Source organism: Pyrgilauda ruficollis, unplaced genomic scaffold (assembly GCF_017590135.1).
Source record: "Pyrgilauda ruficollis isolate IOZ18807 unplaced genomic scaffold, ASM1759013v1 scaffold189, whole genome shotgun sequence".
NCBI classification, from domain to species: Eukaryota; Metazoa; Chordata; class Aves; order Passeriformes; family Passeridae; genus Pyrgilauda; species Pyrgilauda ruficollis.
In genome coordinates, this window is record NW_024517984.1 from 533060 (window position 1) to 550761 (window position 17702).

The following is a 17702-nucleotide window of genomic DNA, read 5'->3' on the forward strand; positions in this document are numbered from 1 at the left end:
CCAAAGGGATGCTCTCCCCGCCCCCGGCCCCCCAAATCGCTCTCCGGGGGATGGGGGGGGGCACAACAGAGCGGGGAGGGCCGGAGTCCCGCGGGGGGTCCCCAGCTGTCCCTCCCGACGTGACGTGTCGCTGCTCGGGGGGGACGCCGTGGGTACCCCCCCGGGGTTTTGGGGGGCTCTTTGGACCTCCCCAGGCTCAGATCGTCACCCCCTGCCTCGCCCTGACTCGATCCTCGTTTTGGGGGGCTGAGCATCACCCCCCCGCGGGGTCTGCGGGGGGCGAGGGACCCCCTTGGGGGGTGGGCGGGGGCTGACTGTGCCGAGGGGCAATCCCCCCACCCCCGTTCTTCACTGTGCCTCAGTTTCCCCGTTGTTGTGACAGAGAAATCGAGGAGGGGCTGGCGAATCCCACAGCAGCCACGCAAACCTGCAGAGCCCCCAAATAAATCAGAGCCACCCTCAGCACACAGACCCCCCCCCGTGGGGACATGTGCCACCTCCCTGTGCCCACCGGGGTGCCACACGCCCGCTCTGCCCCTGCCACGGGGGCTCAGCCAAGAGAGCCCAGCTGGGGGGCAGGTGGGCACAGCGTGGGGAGGGACCCCCAAAATCCCCATGGCCGTGCAGGGAGGGGAGCCCTTGGCAGCGCCCAGATAAGGCCGGGGCCGTTATCGGGACACCCAGAGCCATCACCACCCCTCCGAGGGTGCCACCAGGTCCCCAACGTGTCCCCAGCCTGGATGGGCCTCCAGGCTGCTGTGGCACAGTGGGGACAGCTCCGGTGCCACCTCACTGCTGGGGGACCCTGTGGGAATCCCCAGGTACCGAGGCTGGGATGGGATGGTGTGTGTGCACAGGTGTGTGTGTGCACAGGTGTGTGTGTGTGCACAGGTGTGTGTGTGTGTGTGTGTGCACAGGCGTGTGTGTGTGTGTGTGTGTGTGTGCAAGGCTCACCCACCTCACCCTTGCCCTGGGATTGGGATTTTGGGGCCGAGATCCTTTTTGGGGATATAAATGTAGAGACACACGCACGTGTGTGTGCGCACACGTCCACAGGTGTGAGCACAGGTGCGCACACACGCAGGGGCCGTGTGCCCCTCACACACACACAGGTGTGCCCACGGGTGGGCACCAAGGCAGGGCACGCACCCCTGCCCTCCTGCCAAGCATGCCAGCCCTGTCCAGGGCACCCCAGTGACAGCGATCCCTGGCACAGAGGGACACCCCGGCCCCGCGTCCCCCCCGCGCCTCCTCCCCAGGGAACTCCCCAGGAACCCCCTTTTTTTTTTCAATTTTTTTTTTTGAAAGAGAACACCCCAACCCCGTGGAAAGGAGGGGGGGGGGGACAACCGGGGGGATCCCGGGGATTCCCTGCAGGGAAACCCGAGGTAAACAAGATTGGGGGGACGAGGGGGGGCAGCGGGAGCGGGTCCCGGGGCACTGGGCTGGCTGAGCGACGGCAGCAGAGCGGGGCGCAGGCGGGGCTTCGCCGGGGCGCAGCTTTTGCAGATGTTGCACCCCGATAACCTTGTTTTTACGGGGGGCCTTGTTGTGGGGGGGCGGGGGGGGGGGGGGGGCCGGGTGAGCCCGAGGGGGGCAAGATTAGGGAGGTGAGCGTGACTCAGGCATCGGCGTCTCACACCCCGGGCAGCCACAGAGAGAGCGCCAGGGGCGTCGGAGGCACCCCAGGGGTAGGTGCGGGGTCACCTCGGGGTGTCCCTGGGGAAGACAGGGTGGGAGAGGGGATGGCGGGGCTGGGAGGGCACCCTGGGCTGCCCCCGGAACTGTCAGGGGGGTGTTGGGGTGGGAGGTGCTGTGGGATGGGGGACAGGGGCTCCATAGGGAGCCAGGGGAGCACACGGGGTGGGAGGGGGGCCAGTCGTGGGGTGTAGGTGGTGTGGGATGTGTGGGCTCCATAGGGAGCACCAGAGATGTCCCAGCTGTGGGTTTTTGGGATGTATGGGCTCCATAGAGAGCACCAGAGATGTCCCAGCTGTGGGGTGTGGGATGTATGGGCTCCACAGGGAGCACCAGAGATGTCCCAGCTGTGGGGTGTGGGATGTATGGGCTCCACAGGGAGCACCAGAGATGTCCCAGCTGTGGGTTTTTGGGATGTATGGGCTCCATAGAGAGCACCAGAGATGTCCCAGCTGTGAGGTGTGGGTGGTGTGGGATGTATGGGCTCCATAGGGAGCACCAGAGATGTCCCAGCCGTGGGGTGTGGATGGCCTGGGACATGTGGGCTCCATGCTGAGCCGTGCTGGGCACCTGCTGAGTGAAGGATCCCAGCCCTGCTGCACGGATGGCGTGGGATGTATGGAGTCCATAGGGAGCGGCGGGGTTGTACCCACGGAGGGAAGGAGCAGCCCCACGCTGCGGGGATGCTTTGGGACGTGCTGGCTCCAGACGGAGCCGAGGGAGGAGGCAGGAGGGATCCCTCATGGGCGCTGTGGGACGTGAGGGCTCCACAGAGCCCTGGTGGCCGCAGGGAGGATCCCGGTGGCCGTGCGGGGACGGCGCGGGGAGCGCGGGCTCCGTGCTGAGCCGTGCCGGGAATTTGGGGCGGGGGGGGCGAGCCCAGTCCTGAGCTGGGCAGGAGATGTGTGGACCCCAGGGGCTTGTACCCACCGAGGGGGACCCCACGGGCTTGTACCCATTGAGGGGGACCCCACGGGGCTTGTACCCATTGAGGGGGACCCCACGGGGCTGCACCCACTGGGGGGGACCCCAGCCGTGCCCCGGCTGCTGGGGGGTGTGTGGACCCCACGGGCCCGCGCTGGCTGTGCGGTGTGGGGGCCGTGGGCTCATCCCACGCACACGATGCGGGACAGGAGCCCCGCAGCGCCCGGGGGTTCGCGGGGCGGGCCGGGCTCCATCCTGCCGTGCCCGGGGCTGCAGCCTGGGCTCCGTGCGGGGCTCTGCGGGCCCCGCACAGCGCGGCTGGCGCAGGGATGCGTTCGGGGGGTCCCGGTGACCTCGCTGCCCGGTGCCGCGGCTCCCCGCGGGTCCCGGCCCCGCAGCCCGGCCCGGGGCGCTGCGGGGCAGAGCGGGGAGCAGCGGGTGGAGCGGGGCAGGGGCCGACGCCCGGTGCCGGGCGTTATCAGTGGGGCACAGCCCGGCGCACCGGGCTGATGCAAGAGCCGCCGGCGGGCTGGTGGGGGGCCGGGGGCCGCCGGGCCGGGGCCAGGCGGGGCAGGAAGGAGACGGCCGAGTCAGAGGCTTGCCGTCCATCCCGTGGCCCCGCCGCGGCTCCCGCGCCCCGCCGGGGATCCCGCGTGGCCCCAGCGGGGATCCCGTGGCCCCCGCGAGGTGTCCGGGACCCCAGCCCGGCTCCCGCCACCCCCGGCCGGGAGCGAGCTCCTGCATCACCCTGGTGAGATCGGGGGGGGCTGGTTCCCCCCAAAGCCGCCCATGCCCCGACCTTGCCCCGGAGCCCCCGAGTGAGGTCGCTGGGCCGGGGTGGCGGGGGACAGCAGCAGCCCCTCGGCCCCCCAGGCTGGGAGGGTCCCCAGGGGGCGGCTGGAACAGCGGTTTTGGGGGTGCCGGGCCATGGCACCCCTCCTCAGAGACTCTGGGCTGGGGCGGGCGGGGGTCAGGGGTGAGGGGATTTCAGGAGGGGGGTCCGGAGCCCCCCGGGTCCCTCCGGGGCTGCCCCGGGGGGGGAAGGGGGGGGCGGCAGGGGACACAGGGGACGCAGGGGTCACAGGGGGTGCGGGCACTGGGTGCTGCAGGGGGTCTGGGGGCTGATAGAAGGGCAGCCCCCAGCTGTGCACCCCAGCGGCCTTTGGGGTGCTCACCCCGTCAGGGTTTGGGGTGTCCCGTGAGTCCAGCTGTGCCTCAGTTTCCCCCGTACTCCCCCCCCGCTCTGCCAGGGGCTGGGGCTGTGTGCTGGGGGATCAGGGCACTGCGTGTGGGACCCCAGCCCGTGTGTGTGGGACTATACAGGACCCCCATAGAGGTGCAGGGGGCTGCAGGGTGCTGTGTAGGACCCCAGACATGTGCGTGGGTCTATACAAGACCCCCACCCACACACGGGAGGGCCGTGTGGGACCGCAGTCCCCGAGTCTGGGTCCATGTGGGACCCGACCCCCGGCCGTGGGTGCGTGCAGGGGCTGACCCTGAGCACAGGGCACGGTGTGCGTGGGCACGGCTGGCTCGGGGCACCATGCCACGTCCCTGGTGGGAAGCTGCCGGGGCTCTGCCATGTCCTGACGTCGGTTCCCATCCCGTTTGGCCACAGGGCAGGGCATGACTTCCCTGGGGACCCCCAAGCCCAGGACCTCCCAGCCCGCGGGGAGCGGGTCAGGCAGGCAGGGGCTGCGGGAGCGGCCACGGCGTCCAGCGCCAGCCCCAGCCCTGGGGACAAACGCCAGTCCCGGGGGCACGGAGCGATGCCCTGCTCTCTGCTAACTTGTTCTCTCTCGTTTCCCCCGTGCCCGCCCCGCAGAGCGCCGGGTTATGGTGGCACCGGGCTGAGCGCCGGGACGCGCCGAGGCGGCAGCGGGGGCCGAGCCCGGAGCCATGGAGGGGCCTGGCCAGGTAGGGACACCCGGCCCCCGCCCCGGCTCCGCCGCTGCGCCCCGGCACGGCCCCGGCGAGGCCTTGGGGGTGCCCGAGCCTGCTGACCCCCTTCTCTCTGTCCCGCAGGAGGCCTACGAGGAGGGGATGAGGAGGAGCCTGGACCCTGAAGGCTACGAGGACCCCGGCCTAAAGAGCTCCCACCTCTCACTGGGCGAGATGAGCAGTGAGTGGCTCCTGGGGTGCTGGGGGCACCAGGGGTGGCATTGCATGGGCACCGGTGTCACAGGGGTGCCAGCGCTGCACAGGCGTGGCAGAGCACGGGTACCGGCGTGTCACCCGGGCACCGGTGTGGCAGAGGTGACAGTGCTGCATGTGTGACAATGGCATAACACGGGTGACAGCTTGGCAGGGGTGATGGCACCACAGGGGCACTGGCACCAGCTGGGTGCCAGCGTTGCAGGGCCACCAGTGGCTCGAGGTGACGTGTTGCATGGGCAGAGAGTTTTGTGGGTGCAGCTGTGCAGGGACACAGCATGGCTCAGGAGCATTGCATGGGCACCAGCAGTGCATGGACACAGGTGTTTCACGGCTGCCAGCTTCTCGTGGGCACGCATGGCACATGGGCACCGCGTTGCATGGGTGCCAGCACGGCGCAGGCATGTTGCATGGGTCGCACAGATGAGTTGCATGAGCACGGGCGTCTTGCATGGATGCATTTCCTGCGTGCCAGCGTGGCACTGGCAGCGGGGCTCGCTCGGAGCGCGGGGCCAGGCAGTGACACCCCCCCTCAGGGACATCCTGCCCTTAGGGACACCCCCCTCAGGGACACCCCCCCAACGGCAGCGAGTCCCTCTGCCGAAACCCCGGAGCCGTGAGGTGCCACCTCCAGCTGCGGGTGCCTGGAGTGGGACACCCGAGGGACACCCGAGGTCCTTGAGACCCCCGGGAGGGAGGTGAGGGGAGTTTGGGGTCTGCGTGCCGCGCAGCATCCCCTTGGCCCAGGCACGGTTGTTTCGGAGCTGCCGCCCCGAGGGTTCGGGCTCGGGTCCCCCGCTGGGGTGACACCGGTGGGGTAACGCTGCCGCCTGTTCTGCGCAGGGGCCGGCGCTGGCATCGGGTCCCCCCTGCAGGCGTGGAGGGCCAGGGCCGAGGAGATGAATCCCCTGCGGTGAGTCCCCAGATCGGGGCGGGGGCTCTGCCTGCCCGGCTGGCATCCCCGGGGGAGGCTGGTGGCACCCGTGGTGCCCGGCGCTGAACCCCCGTGCCCGCGCTGTGTGTTTTGCAGCCAGTATCTGCCCGGCCGCCGGGGATTTTATGACCTGGACGGGAAGAGGCGCTCGGCCGGGGCCCCCCCGGGACACCCCAGCCGTGGCGAAGGGCAGCGTGAGTGACCGCGGGGGCCCCGGGGGACAAAGCCCAGCCCCGGCGTCCCCCCCACCTCAAGCCCTCCGTGGCGCTGCCCGCCCCGGTTCTGCCACCCCCGTGTCCCACCCTCCGCGGGGGGACGGTCACCCGGGCGTCAGGGCACGCCGCGGGGTGACCGCTGCCACTTGCCCGTAATCGCCCACTGATTGAGGATAAATAAAGCCTTTGTTTGGGGTGAGGACAAGAACCACTCGGGGCTGAACGCTGGCTGGCGCCGGGCGGCTCGGTGGCGGTGGCGGCGGGCAGGGACGAGGACACGCTCGTGCCCACGTGCCACGGCCAGCACCGTCGGGGACACAGTGACAGGGGACGCGCCCCATCCCTGCTCCCATGGGCGCAGCATCCTTCCCCCGGCAGAGCGGGATGCGGCTCCCGCAGCATCGCCCCGCCGGGTGACCCGGCTGGGGACCGCGAGGGGACCGCGGTGGTCCCCGTCCAAGGTGGAGGGGGACGGGGTGAGCCTGTCCCCAAGGTGGGGTGACAGCGGGCGGGCGGGAGCCGTGCTGGTGTTTACTGTCAGCAAAGGAAGTGCTGCGGGATTTACGGCGCGCACCGGGCGGCCGCGGGGATCGCTCCCCACTTTATAGGGACGGAGCGGCGGGGACATGGGGAGCGCAGGGGGGGCCGCAGGTAGGCAGGGGACGGGGATAGGGACACCTCGGGGGTCAGGCTGGCCGGGGATGTGCTGTCCCCGCGTCCCCATTCCGGTGGTGGTGCTCGGTGCTGGGGCTGTGCCACTGGCAGGGCGGTGGCTCCGGTGATGTCCCCAGACTGTCACCCTGCCCGGGCTGTGGGGATGTGACGGGACCGAGGTGGGCACCGGCAGGGCGAGAGATGGCAGAGTGGCACATCCAGCAAACTCCAGCTGGGTCTGGGGTGGGGCAACACAGGGAGCACATCCACGAGTGCCCAACGGGGCTGGGGTGGGGATGATGGAGAAGGGGTCACGTCCAGGTGACCCCAAAGGGGGCTGGGATGGGTGTGATGATAGCAGGCACCACAAGCAGACCCCAGGGGGGTCCGGGCTGAGGAAGGGACCGTCTAACACCTTGGTGGCTCCACTTGCAGCTGTGTCAGTGAACGATGTGGACCCGGAGCCAGCAGGGAGCAGGAGGCTCCTGTCCCAGGACACCCATGAGGTGGGTGCTGCCCCAGGGACCCCCACTGCCTCCCCATTCTGGGGGTGGGTGGACTGTGGCGACCCTGGGACCAACCTCCCAGCTCAGCCCTGGGGATACCAGGGCCCTGAGGGGGGATGCTGAGTGTGCTGGGGGTCCCCAGTGTGGCCAGGGACACGCTGACCCCTCCGTCTCTGGCTGCAGGGATACGTGGAGCTGCACGAGCTGGTCCTGGACAATGCCAAGGACTTGTGCTGGATGGAGGCTGGCCACTGGCTCAAGCTGGAGGAGGACTTCCAGGAATCAGGGGACTGGAGCCAGCCCCATCTCTCCTTCCTGACCTACCACAGCCTCCTGGAGATCCGCCGGGCTTTGAACAAAGGTGGGGATCCCTCCAGGGACCACCAGGAGGGTGGCGGGGACCCTGCGCTGGCTGGAGGTGACAGTGCTGTCCCCACAGGTGCCATTCTCCTCAACGTGGAGGCCAACTCGCTGCCGGCCATCGTGCACATCCTCCTCGACCAGCTGATCTACGAGGGGCAGATGAAGCCGCAGCACCGGGACGACGTCATGAGGACGCTGCTCCTGCGCCACAGGTACGGCCGGGGCGGGTGGTCCCGGGGGGGTCGCGGGCTCTGGGACCCTCCCCAGCGTGTGCACCTGGGTAGGAAAGCTCGGGGTGGGAAAGCTTTGATCCTCAGCCCGCTTTGGGGGTTCCCGTGCACCGGCGGGGCTGGGGCTGTCTGGGGGAGGATCTGGTGGCACTGGGGTGTCTGACACGGCCCCGGGGCTCTGACACGGCCCCGGGGCTCTCAGCCACCCCACCGAGGATGAGTCGGTGTGGACGATGCCGCCGGCGCTGGTGCAGCACTCGGGCACCAGCAGGGCCGACGTGGAGCGGCCGCTTCTGCGGGAGCAGCGGCCCCTGGAGATGAGCAGGATGGCAGGGAAGGAGCAGGTGAGCGGGGACAGAGGGCACGGGGGGCACTGGGGACATTGGAGTGTGGGAGATGCACACTGGGTACACACACACCTTGGTGCACGCGGGTGCACACACACACACACCTGCACAGGAAACAGTGGGGATATTTTGGGGACAGAGCGGGGACTCAGGAATAGTGGGGGACATGCAGGAGATGGAGAGGGACACGCAGGGAACAGAAGGAGGGACACGGGATAGAGGGGGACATGCTGGGGATGGAGAGGGAGATGCAGGGGAACACACAGGGGGTGGTGGGCGACACGCAGGGGCAGAGCGGGGGGACATGCAGGTACACAAGGGACCACAGGGGACCACGGGGGACAGCCACCACGGCTGGCTGGCTGATTCCTGCCCTCCATCTGCCTGCAACAGAGCGGGGTCCCCAAACCCCAGCTGCTGGAGACGATCCCAGAGGGAGCTGAGGCCACCCTGGTCCTTGTGGGTGAGTGGTCAGTGGGATGGGAGTGCTGGGCTGGGTGCTGGGTGCTGGGTGCTGGGTGCTGGGTGCTGGGCTGGGTGCTGGGTGTTGGGCTGGGTGCTGGGTGCGGGCTCGGGGGGCAGGTGCAGGGTCAGGGGGTGCAGGGGGAGCTTTGCCACGTGCCCCTCGCTGCGCTCGCTCACATGCTGCTTTTCTTGTGCCTTTTTTGCCTCTCCCCGTCCTCAGCTCTCGCTGCCGCCTGCTGCTGCTCAGCGCTGCTCTCCGGGCCCCTCTCCCCATGGCCCTTGTCCCCATGTCCTCATGCCTCTATGTCCCCTGTGTCCCAATGTCCCCGTACTCCCATGCCCACCTGTCTGTGTGTCCCTGTGCCCATGCCCCGTGTCCCTGTACTTGCATGCCCACTTATCCCTTTGTCCCAATGACCTTTGTGCCCCTCTCCCATTCTTTGTCCCCATTCCTCTATGTCACCTCATCTCCATTCCTGGTGTCCCCAAGTTTTGCTGTCCCTGTGTCTCTGTGCTCCCACGTCCCCTGTGCATGTTCCCCCATGATCCCTGTCCCGTCCCATCCTCCCCCCAGGCTGTGCAGCCTTCCTGGAGCAGCCAATGCTGGCCTTTGTGCGCCTGAAGGACGCGGTGACACTGGACGGCGTCCTCGACGTGTCCATCCCCGTCCGCTTCCTCGTCGTGGTCCTGGGGCCCGACACCCCCCAGATCAGCTACCACGAGATCGGCCGTGCCATCGCCACCATGATGTCCGAGAGGGTACGGGTCACCCTCCAGTGCCACCACCCCCCGAGCACCCTGGGGAGCCAGCATGTCCCCCTCTGATCCCCATGTCCCCAAGACTCTGTGTCCTCACCTCCCTATGTCCCCTTATCCCCAAGCCCGTGTCCCCACATTCCCCACGGGGACACGGCCGCTGGCTCAGTCCCCTTGCTGCCCCGCAGGTGTTTCGCAGGGACGCCTACCTGGCCGAGGGGCGGCAGGAGCTGCTGCGGGGCGTGGAGGATTTCCTGGATGCCAGCATCGTCCTGCCACCCACCGAGGCCCCCAACGAGCAGCTGCTCCGCGCCCTGGTCCCGCTGCAGCGCGAGCTGCTCCGACGGCGCTACCAGCCCCTGGAGAGGCTGCACATCGGGGACTTCCTAAAGGATCTGGGTACGGCAGGGACCACCCCCCGCAATCCCCTGTCCCCGTGGTTGGCAGGATCCCCCTCTTTGGACACGGTGTCCCCTCACGGCCACCTGGTGTGTCCCCAGGGCCGGACGAGGCGGCGGCTGCGGAGGATGACGACCCCCTGCGCAGGACGGGGCGGCCTTTTGGGGGGCTGGTGCGGGACATCCGCCGCCGGTACCCCAAATACCTCAGCGACATCAAGGACGCCCTCAACCCCCAGTGCCTGGCCGCCGTCATCTTCATCTACTTCGCGGCGCTGTCACCCGCCATCACCTTCGGAGGCTTGCTGGGTAAGGGGGGGACAGGCTGGGGACAGGCTGGGGACACTCCTGGGGACGGGGAGTGGGGCTGGGGGTGTCTCTGCCTTCTCCACCACCCCACAGGGATGCTCCAGGGGGGGCTCTTCCCCCCAATTCCGGTGCCGAGAGGTGTGGGGTGGGGGCACAGTGCTGTCCCCCCAGCCTGGCACCCAATGGCTCTGCTCCTGTCAGGTGAGAAGACCAAGGGGATGATGGGGGTGTCGGAGCTGCTCATCTCCACCTGTGTGCAGTGCGTGCTCTTCAGCCTCCTCAGCGCCCAGCCCCTCCTCGTCGTCGGCTTCTCAGGACCCCTCCTGGTCTTTGAGGAAGCCTTTTACTCGGTGGGTGCCCCCTGCACCCCTGGGTGCCCCCCAGCTGCCACCAGCTGTCCCCACCGTGGGTCCAGCACAGCTGGGTGCCCACGCCAGGTGCCCCAGGGCACTGACAGGGCTGTGCCCTTGGCTCCCCAGTTCTGCAGCAGCAATGGCTTGGAGTACATCGTGGGACGGGTCTGGATCGGCTTCTGGCTGATCCTGCTGGTGCTGGTGGTGGTGGCCTGCGAGGGCAGCTTCCTGGTGCGCTACCTGTCCCGCTACACGCAGGAGATCTTCTCCTTCCTCATCTCCCTCATCTTCATCTTTGAGACCTTCTCCAAGCTGGTCACGGTGAGGGACACGGGGGTCTCGTGGTGGGGGTGGGGGGCTGTGGTTATCACCCAGGTTTCCATAGAAACAGTGGGATGCAGGTGAGGGATGGAGTCTCCTGGCGCTGCCTCCCCTTTTCCAGGTGTTTCCCAGCTCGTGAGGCCCCTTCCAGTGCTGACTATTCTGTGATCCTGTGATCCACGCTTCTCTCTACAGAGGGATTTTGCGGCACACTTGTCCTTCCCCACTGTACCACCCAGCCCTTGCTCTGTCCCCACTTCCAAAACCCTAAACACACCCCCTGCTCAATGTGTGCTGAGCTCTCGGCCTCACCCAGCCCCTGGTTCCCACCCCGAACCCACAGGAAGGTGCCACCACGGCAGGGGGAAGTGCAGGGGATCCCCATCCCCACTCTCCCTCACTGTCTCCTCTTCCCTCCCCAGATTTTCAAGCATCACCCACTGAAGCGGGAGTACAACGTGCAGCCCGAGGTCCAGCCCGGGGTGCCAGAACCCAACACGGCGCTGCTGTCCCTCGTCCTCATGGCCGGCACCTTCTTCCTGGCCTTCTTCCTCCGCATCTTCAAGAACAGCTCCTTCCTGCCTGGCAAGGTGAGGGTCCCCCAGCCCCAGGGCCAAAAGGGGGGTTCGGTGCCTGAGGCCGTGCACAGTCGGTGTGTGTTCCTGCAGAGGAGGGGGTGGCGGGACCCCCGGGCTGGGGGGGCCACGCAGGTTTCTCACGCTGTCCCCACAGGTCCGGCGCTTGATCGGGGACTTCGGGGTGCCCATTTCCATCTTCATCATGGCCCTGGCCGACTTCTTCATCAACGACACCTACACGCAGGTCTGCGAGGGCAGGGCTGGGGGGGACAGGTGTCCCTGCATGGGGACACGGGAGCGGGTGCTCGTCCCTGTGTCCCACCCCTCACTGCCCCATCTCTGCTCCCGTCCAGAAACTCAGTGTCCCCAGAGGGCTGCAGGTCACCAACGCCACTGCCCGGGGCTGGTTTATCCACCCCATGGGGGACACTGCCCCCTTCCCCATCTGGATGATGTTTGCCTCCGTGATTCCCGCCCTGCTGGTCTTCATCCTCATCTTCCTCGAGACACAGATCACCACGTGAGGACGGAGATACGGGCAGGGGAGGGCTGTGGGGTGCCTGCTGGGTTGGGGATAGAGGGGACCTCCCCGGGGCGCTGCGTCACCAGCTGTCCCTGTGTCCCCACAGCCTCATCGTCAGCAAGCCCGAGAGGAAACTGGTGAAGGGCACCGGCTTCCACCTGGACCTGCTGCTGATCGTGGCCATGGGGGGGCTGGCAGCCCTTTTTGGGATGCCCTGGCTCAGTGCCACCACCGTCCGCACCATCACCCACGCCAACGCCCTCACCATCATGAGCAAGACTTCTGCTCCGGGCGAGAAATCCCAGATCCTGGAGGTCAAGGAGCAGCGCATCAGTGGCCTGTTGGTGGCTGTGCTCATTGGTGAGCTGGGGAGGGGTCCCCAGATGGGCAGGGGGGTACCGGGGGTCCCCAGGGACTCTCCCCAACCTCTCCTTCTCCCCCACAGGTGTCTCCATCCTGATGGAGCCCATCCTGAAGTACATCCCCCTGGCCGTGCTCTTCGGCATCTTCCTCTACATGGGGGTCACCTCCCTCTTTGGCATCCAGCTCTTTGACCGCATCCTGCTCCTGCTGAAGCCCCCCAAGTACCACCCTGACGAGCCCTACGTCACCCGGGTGAGGGACCCCCACGGGTGGCTGTGGCTTTGGGGGTGTCCTGGGTTGTTTGAGACCCCCCAGAGAGCCTCCTCCTTCAGTGCTGGCCTTTGCTGGCTTCCTCGGGACCCTGCACTGCTCCCCCAGCAGCCAGCACCCCAGCAAGGGTGTGGGATGCTGTCCCTGCCCTCAGTCCTCATCTCCTCGTCCCACAGGTGAAGACTTGGAGGATGCACCTCTTCACCTTCACCCAGATCATCTTCCTCGTGGTGCTGTGGGTGGTGAAGTCCACCCCGGCCTCGCTGGCTCTGCCCTTTGTCCTCATCCTCACCGTGCCCCTGCGGCGCTTCCTGCTCCCCAGGATCTTCCGGGACATCGAGCTCAAATGTGTACGTAGCCCTGGCACTCCCAGCCCCACCTCTCTCCCTGTTCCTGCTCCCGTCCTCATCTCCATTTCTGTGCCTGCCTCATCCTTGTCCCTGCTCTCCTCCCCATCCCATCCCATCCCATCCCATCCCATCCCATCCCATCCCATCCCATCCCATCCCATCCCATCCCATCCCATCCCCATCCCATCCTCCCTCTGTCCCCATCCCCATCCCCATCCCCATCCCCATTCCCATCCTCCCTCTGTCCCCATCCCCATCTCTGCCACCATCTGCACCCCTCATTCCCACCTGTGTCCCCATCCCTGTCCCCATCCCTGTCCCCATCCCATCCTTTTCCCCAGCCTCGTCCCAGCCCCTATTCCCACAGCAGCGCCGTCAGTGTCCCTGTCCTCACTCCTGTCCCCATCCCTGTCCCCCTCACGCCCTCTCCTCCCTGCAGCTGGACGCCGATGACGCCGTGGTGACCTTTGAGGAGGCAGAGGGGACAGATGTGTACAACGAGGTGCAGATGCCCAGCTAAGGGCTGGCCCCGGCCCCCCACACCCCCCCAGCCCTGCTTCCACCTCCACTGCTGCCATCCTGGGGCCACCGGGCTACCAAGAAGGACTGGGGACACAGTCCCCACCTGCCCACCCTTAGGAATGGAGCCTTTTTTTGGTTTTCCCTTTTTTTTTTTTTGGTCTATTTTAAAAAGTATTTTGGATTATGTGATCTCACCCCCACTTTGCTGCCTGCTGGGGAAGGGGCTGCCTGGGCTGGCCGGGCCCCACCAGCCACCCTCCACCCGTGGCAAGGTGGGATGTGTCACTATCCTGTCCCCAAGGCCACCACCAGCGTGGGAAGGAGCTGGAGGAAGACCCCAGAGCCTGCAGGGAGGAGGAGGAAGGCAGGGACAGACAGACAGCAGGATGGGGTCCTCCCTCTGTCCTCCCCCTCCCCAGGGAGCCCCCCCAGCCCAGCCCCTCTCCCCAGATGAACTTTGGACAAGCTGGGACAGACCCTTCACCCTGTGGAGCCTTTTTCCCATTTTCTCCATCTCTTGCCCCATGGGATGGTGGCAGCTGCTCCTCTGCACTCCCAGCACGTCCCAGAGCCAGGATGTAAATAGCCCAGCAAGGGGGGGTTTATACATTTACAGTGAAAACAATCACGCTTAAAACACACAGAAAAATAATTAAAATTACGCTGATGCTTCTGCAGGTAGAATTCACTTAGAGCCAAGCAAAAATTTAAAGTAAAAAAAGGTTGGAAAAAGTATCTCAAAAATAGAAAAAAAAAAAAGAAAAAGAGAAAAAAAAAAGCTGCAAGGAGTGATCTGTATATTTGATGCTACTGGGGGGGTTTGTAATTTATTTTTCAGGCTGGTTGTGCCCCCACTGCAGTGGGGCCATGTGCGTGTGTGTATATACTAGAGAATTATAGCAAAACCTAGGATTTTCTAGAAAAGTTGATTTTAAAGAATCCTGGTCAGGGCCTAAACTCTATGGACCAGTCTGGCAGCGTCATTTAACGATAAGTTAGTGTTAATTAGTTAATTAGTCCTCTTTATTTTTATAGCGTTTCAGGTAAATCCATGCAGTTTTCCCTTGATTTTTTTCCCTTGCTTGCTCACCGTGTTTTGCCCCATTTCCCTTGGGATTGCTCCCAGTCCAGCCAAGCATCCCCCAGTCCTGCCAGGGCTGGCTCTGCCCCGGGCAGCCCCAAGGGTTGGATGTGACCAGGCTGCAGAGCACCAGATCAGACTCCAAATTTGCTCCTTTTTGCATAAATCAGAGCAGGGGACCCCAAAATCAGCGTGGGGGAGGGGGGGTGGGAAGGGGCAGCCAAACCCGGGGCTGTGCTGCCTCATGTTTGGGTTGTTTTTAGTTTTATTAATTACGTGGCTGAAATAAAAATGTTTTGATCTTTGCGGGTTTCTCCTTCCCTTCCCCACACCTCTGTATCGGGCTTTAATAAACAAATTAATAAAATCAGAAAGGAAATGGAGGGGGTTTTCTTTCCAGCTGGGAACTGTCCGAGATGCCTTAATTCCCCCCAAAAGAGAGCAGCAGCATCCTTTGAGGGGTGCCCATCCCCTTGGAATGCACAGCGCAGCTGCACCAGGATCCTTGCCACGATTTCCTGGGATATCAGGGAATGCCAGCACCCCAAGATCCTCGCTGCATCCCAGCACTCTGGGATGCCCTCCAGAACCATCCCAGGGGTGGCCACCCAGGGGTGCTCCCCACAGCCATCCCGGGAAGCTCATCCCCCCCCCATGGAGTTCCAGAGGGGGATCATGTTGGAGCATCACCCTTGGAAAGGGAGAACCCCAGTGCCTGCAGCATCACAGGGCAGGGGACATGGGACACCCTGGCATCTGCTGGCAGTGTCACTGCTCGTGCACTGAAAAAGTAGAAAAGTAAACAAAAACCTCCAAACCTGCGGCTTTATTCTCCAAAAATATTAATTGACACAAATAACAGCAAATAAAAAATTCCCGTGGTCAGGAGCAAGGCCTGGGAAGGGCAACGAGAGAGGGGGGTGGTTTGGATGGGCATTTGGGGGGGTCCCCATTTCCAGCCCACCTGCTGCAGGGTCTGTGGCTGATTCCCAGGTCTCCGGTGTGTCCTGCTGGTAAAAAAAGCCCCAAGACCACGTTGGGAGAATTGGGACTGGAGCACATTGACAATTCCATGGATTTAAAAAAAAAAAAAAAACCTGAAAAATTAAAAATGTCAATTTTCACATGTTGGGCCTGATTGGCTCGAAATATTTGAAATATTTTATGGGGTTTTTTTGTTGTTGGTTTTTTTTTTTTTTTTGTATGTTTGTTTTTGTTTTTGTTTTTGTTTTCCTTTTAACATTTTCCCCTCTTGCAAAATAGCAACAATTCCTGAAATTCAGAGATCCAGCCCAGCCCAGGCCCTTTCCCACACAGAATAAATACATCTATTTTTTATTTTTAAGCTCTCACAGGAGGGATTAACCACCCGGCGCCACTGCCGCCTGGCCGGGCTTGGCACAGCTCGGGCAGGACGTGGCGGAGCAGCCGGCTGTCCGTCTGTCCCTCCCTCCCTCCGCCTGATCCTTCCCTTCGGAATAAAACCCAAATAAGCCACTTGCACAGCCAGGCACTACCCCCGCACCCCAAACCAGCCGGGAGGGCTGTGTATGTGTGTGTGTGTTACCCAGATTTACAAATTATTCCATTTCTTGTTTCCTTTTCCATGTAACAAGCGCGAATCCCCCCGCATTTCGGCCATCCCCATGCGGTCAGCCGGGGAGATGCGCGCAGCGCACCGAGCTGGGTGAGCTCACAGCTCGTTCTGCACGCCCGGGGGGCTGCGCCGGTGGCTCCGGTGCTGCCGGGACCGGCCCGGCCCGGCCGGGAGCAGCGCCATGCCCGGAGCACGCGGGCGGCCGCGGCCCGGAGCCGCCGTGCCCGGTGACCGGAGCCGCCCGGAGCGCGCTGCCAGCCGGGAACAGCCGGGAGCAGCCGGGAACAACCGGGCAGGCCCGGCCGTAGCGCAGCCAGCCGAGCTCCTCGGTGCCACGGGAGCTGCCGGTACCGGAGGGGCGGCCGGCACCGTGCAGGCAGCAGCCGCCGCCGCGGTCTGTGCTACGGAAGGAGCCGGTAGCGGCGCGGTGTTCGGCACGGAAGCAGCCCGGGATGGCCCGTGCTGTGGCGGCAGCCGGGATGGCCGGGAATGTGCAGGCGCTGCCCGGCCGGGATTGGCTGCGGGGAATGACGCCCAGCACAACAAAGGTGGAGTTGGAGAAATTCCATTAAAAAAAATTAAGAGAGAGAGAGAGGGAGAGAGAGAGAGAGAGGGAGAGAGAGGAGAGAAAGGGAGCGGAGGGAGGGAGGAGGGGAGGAAGCTGCCCCTCGCCCGCCCCGCCGGGCAGAGCCCCCCCGCCGCCGTGTCCCGGGGCCGCGGGGCGGGCAGGAGCGCGGCCCCGCCGTGCCGTGGGCGCGCCGTGCCCGCCGCCCGGGCTCGCCATTCGCCGCCGCGCCGCTCCGCCGGCGGGGCTGGAGGAGGCGCTTTGTTCCTCCCCGGGCTCCCGCTGCCGCCGCCGCCACCGCCGCGCTCCGGGCTCGGTAAGGCGCTCCGCCGCCGCTCCGACGGGAACGGGGAGGGGGTCGCGCCCACCGGAGCGAATTTTTTTTTTTTTTTTAAGAGAGATAGATAGGTAAATATAAAAGAGAGAGTATTTTTTTTTTTTTTTTTTTTTTTTTTTTTTTTTTTTTTTTTTTTTTTTTTTTTTTTTTTTTTTTTTTGCCCGCGGGGGGCACCGCGCTGGGGCTCGGGGCGGGGGGCAGCGCCCGGCTCGGCGGCCCCGGTGTGCCCCCCCCTTCTCTCCCTCCTTTTTCCCTTCCCTTCCCTCTCCTCCTCCTCGCTCCCTCCCTCCTTCCCGCTCGCCTTCCCTCCCTCCTCCCCGGTGCCGCAGCTGGATTTCGGGGGCAGGCTTCCAGCGCTGCCCGCTTGTTTTTCCCGAGCCCGGGTGAGTCCCGCGCCGCGGCGGGAGCTGGGCGCCGCGCTCCGCCGGTGCGTGCCGGGGCTCGGCCGACCCCCCCCCGCGCTTCATCTCCCCTTATCCTCGCTCTATCCTCTCTTTATCCCTTTTTTCTCATTATTTTCTTTTTATCTATATTTTTTTTTTCCTCCCCCTCTTTTTTTTTTTTTTCCGCCTTTCACCCCCCTTCCCTTCCTTTCTTCCCTCCGGACCGGGAGCGGGGCTCCAGCCCCCCGCTGGGTGGGTGGGTGCTCGCGGGCTCGAGGAGGGGTCGCGGAGAGAAAAGAGGGGGTTAAGAAAGGGAGGAAAGGAAAGGAAAAAACGAGGAAAGGAAAAGCGAGGAGGGGGCGGCGGTGGGGAAAAAGAGAGGGGGGGAGGATCGGGTAGGAGCCGCTCCCCGGGGGTCGGTGCGGGGAGGTCGCGCTGCCCTCGCCCGGCTCGCTGCAGCTGCCCGGCCGCCCCCAGCCGGGCATCCCCGCCCCCCCTTCCCCCTC

The 17702-nt window shown here is 65.0% G+C and overlaps 2 protein-coding genes across 9 annotated transcripts in view; both read left to right on the forward strand.

The window, feature by feature from the left end:
- The first annotated feature begins 1626 nt into the window (after positions 1 to 1626).
- Positions 1627 to 13946, forward strand: SLC4A1 (solute carrier family 4 member 1 (Diego blood group)). Its single transcript, XM_041465438.1, has 22 exons — positions 1627 to 1691; positions 4448 to 4539; positions 4648 to 4744; positions 5620 to 5689; positions 5807 to 5904; positions 7015 to 7085; positions 7269 to 7446; positions 7525 to 7660; positions 7881 to 8022; positions 8419 to 8488; positions 9065 to 9249; positions 9435 to 9645; positions 9747 to 9953; positions 10155 to 10303; positions 10433 to 10627; positions 11050 to 11217; positions 11360 to 11449; positions 11559 to 11725; positions 11835 to 12088; positions 12174 to 12343; positions 12538 to 12711; positions 13151 to 13946. The coding sequence occupies exons 2-22, from the start codon at positions 4522 to 4524 to the stop codon at positions 13229 to 13231; spliced, it is 2931 nt and encodes a 976-aa protein (XP_041321372.1). The 5' UTR covers positions 1627 to 1691; positions 4448 to 4521; the 3' UTR covers positions 13232 to 13946.
- A 2655-nt stretch (positions 13947 to 16601) lies between these two features.
- Positions 16602 to 17702, forward strand: part of UBTF (upstream binding transcription factor) — a 15817-nt gene continuing 14716 nt past the window's right edge. For 2 of the 8 annotated variants that reach the window (XR_005954935.1, XM_041465442.1), the window contains exon 1: positions 16613 to 16792. The gene's annotated coding sequence lies outside the window, so the exon portion shown is untranslated. Of the gene's footprint in view, positions 16793 to 17024; positions 17197 to 17702 lie in introns of those variants that run through there. The other 6 variants (XM_041465441.1, XM_041465439.1, XM_041465443.1 and 3 more) reach the window with 6 other exon arrangements.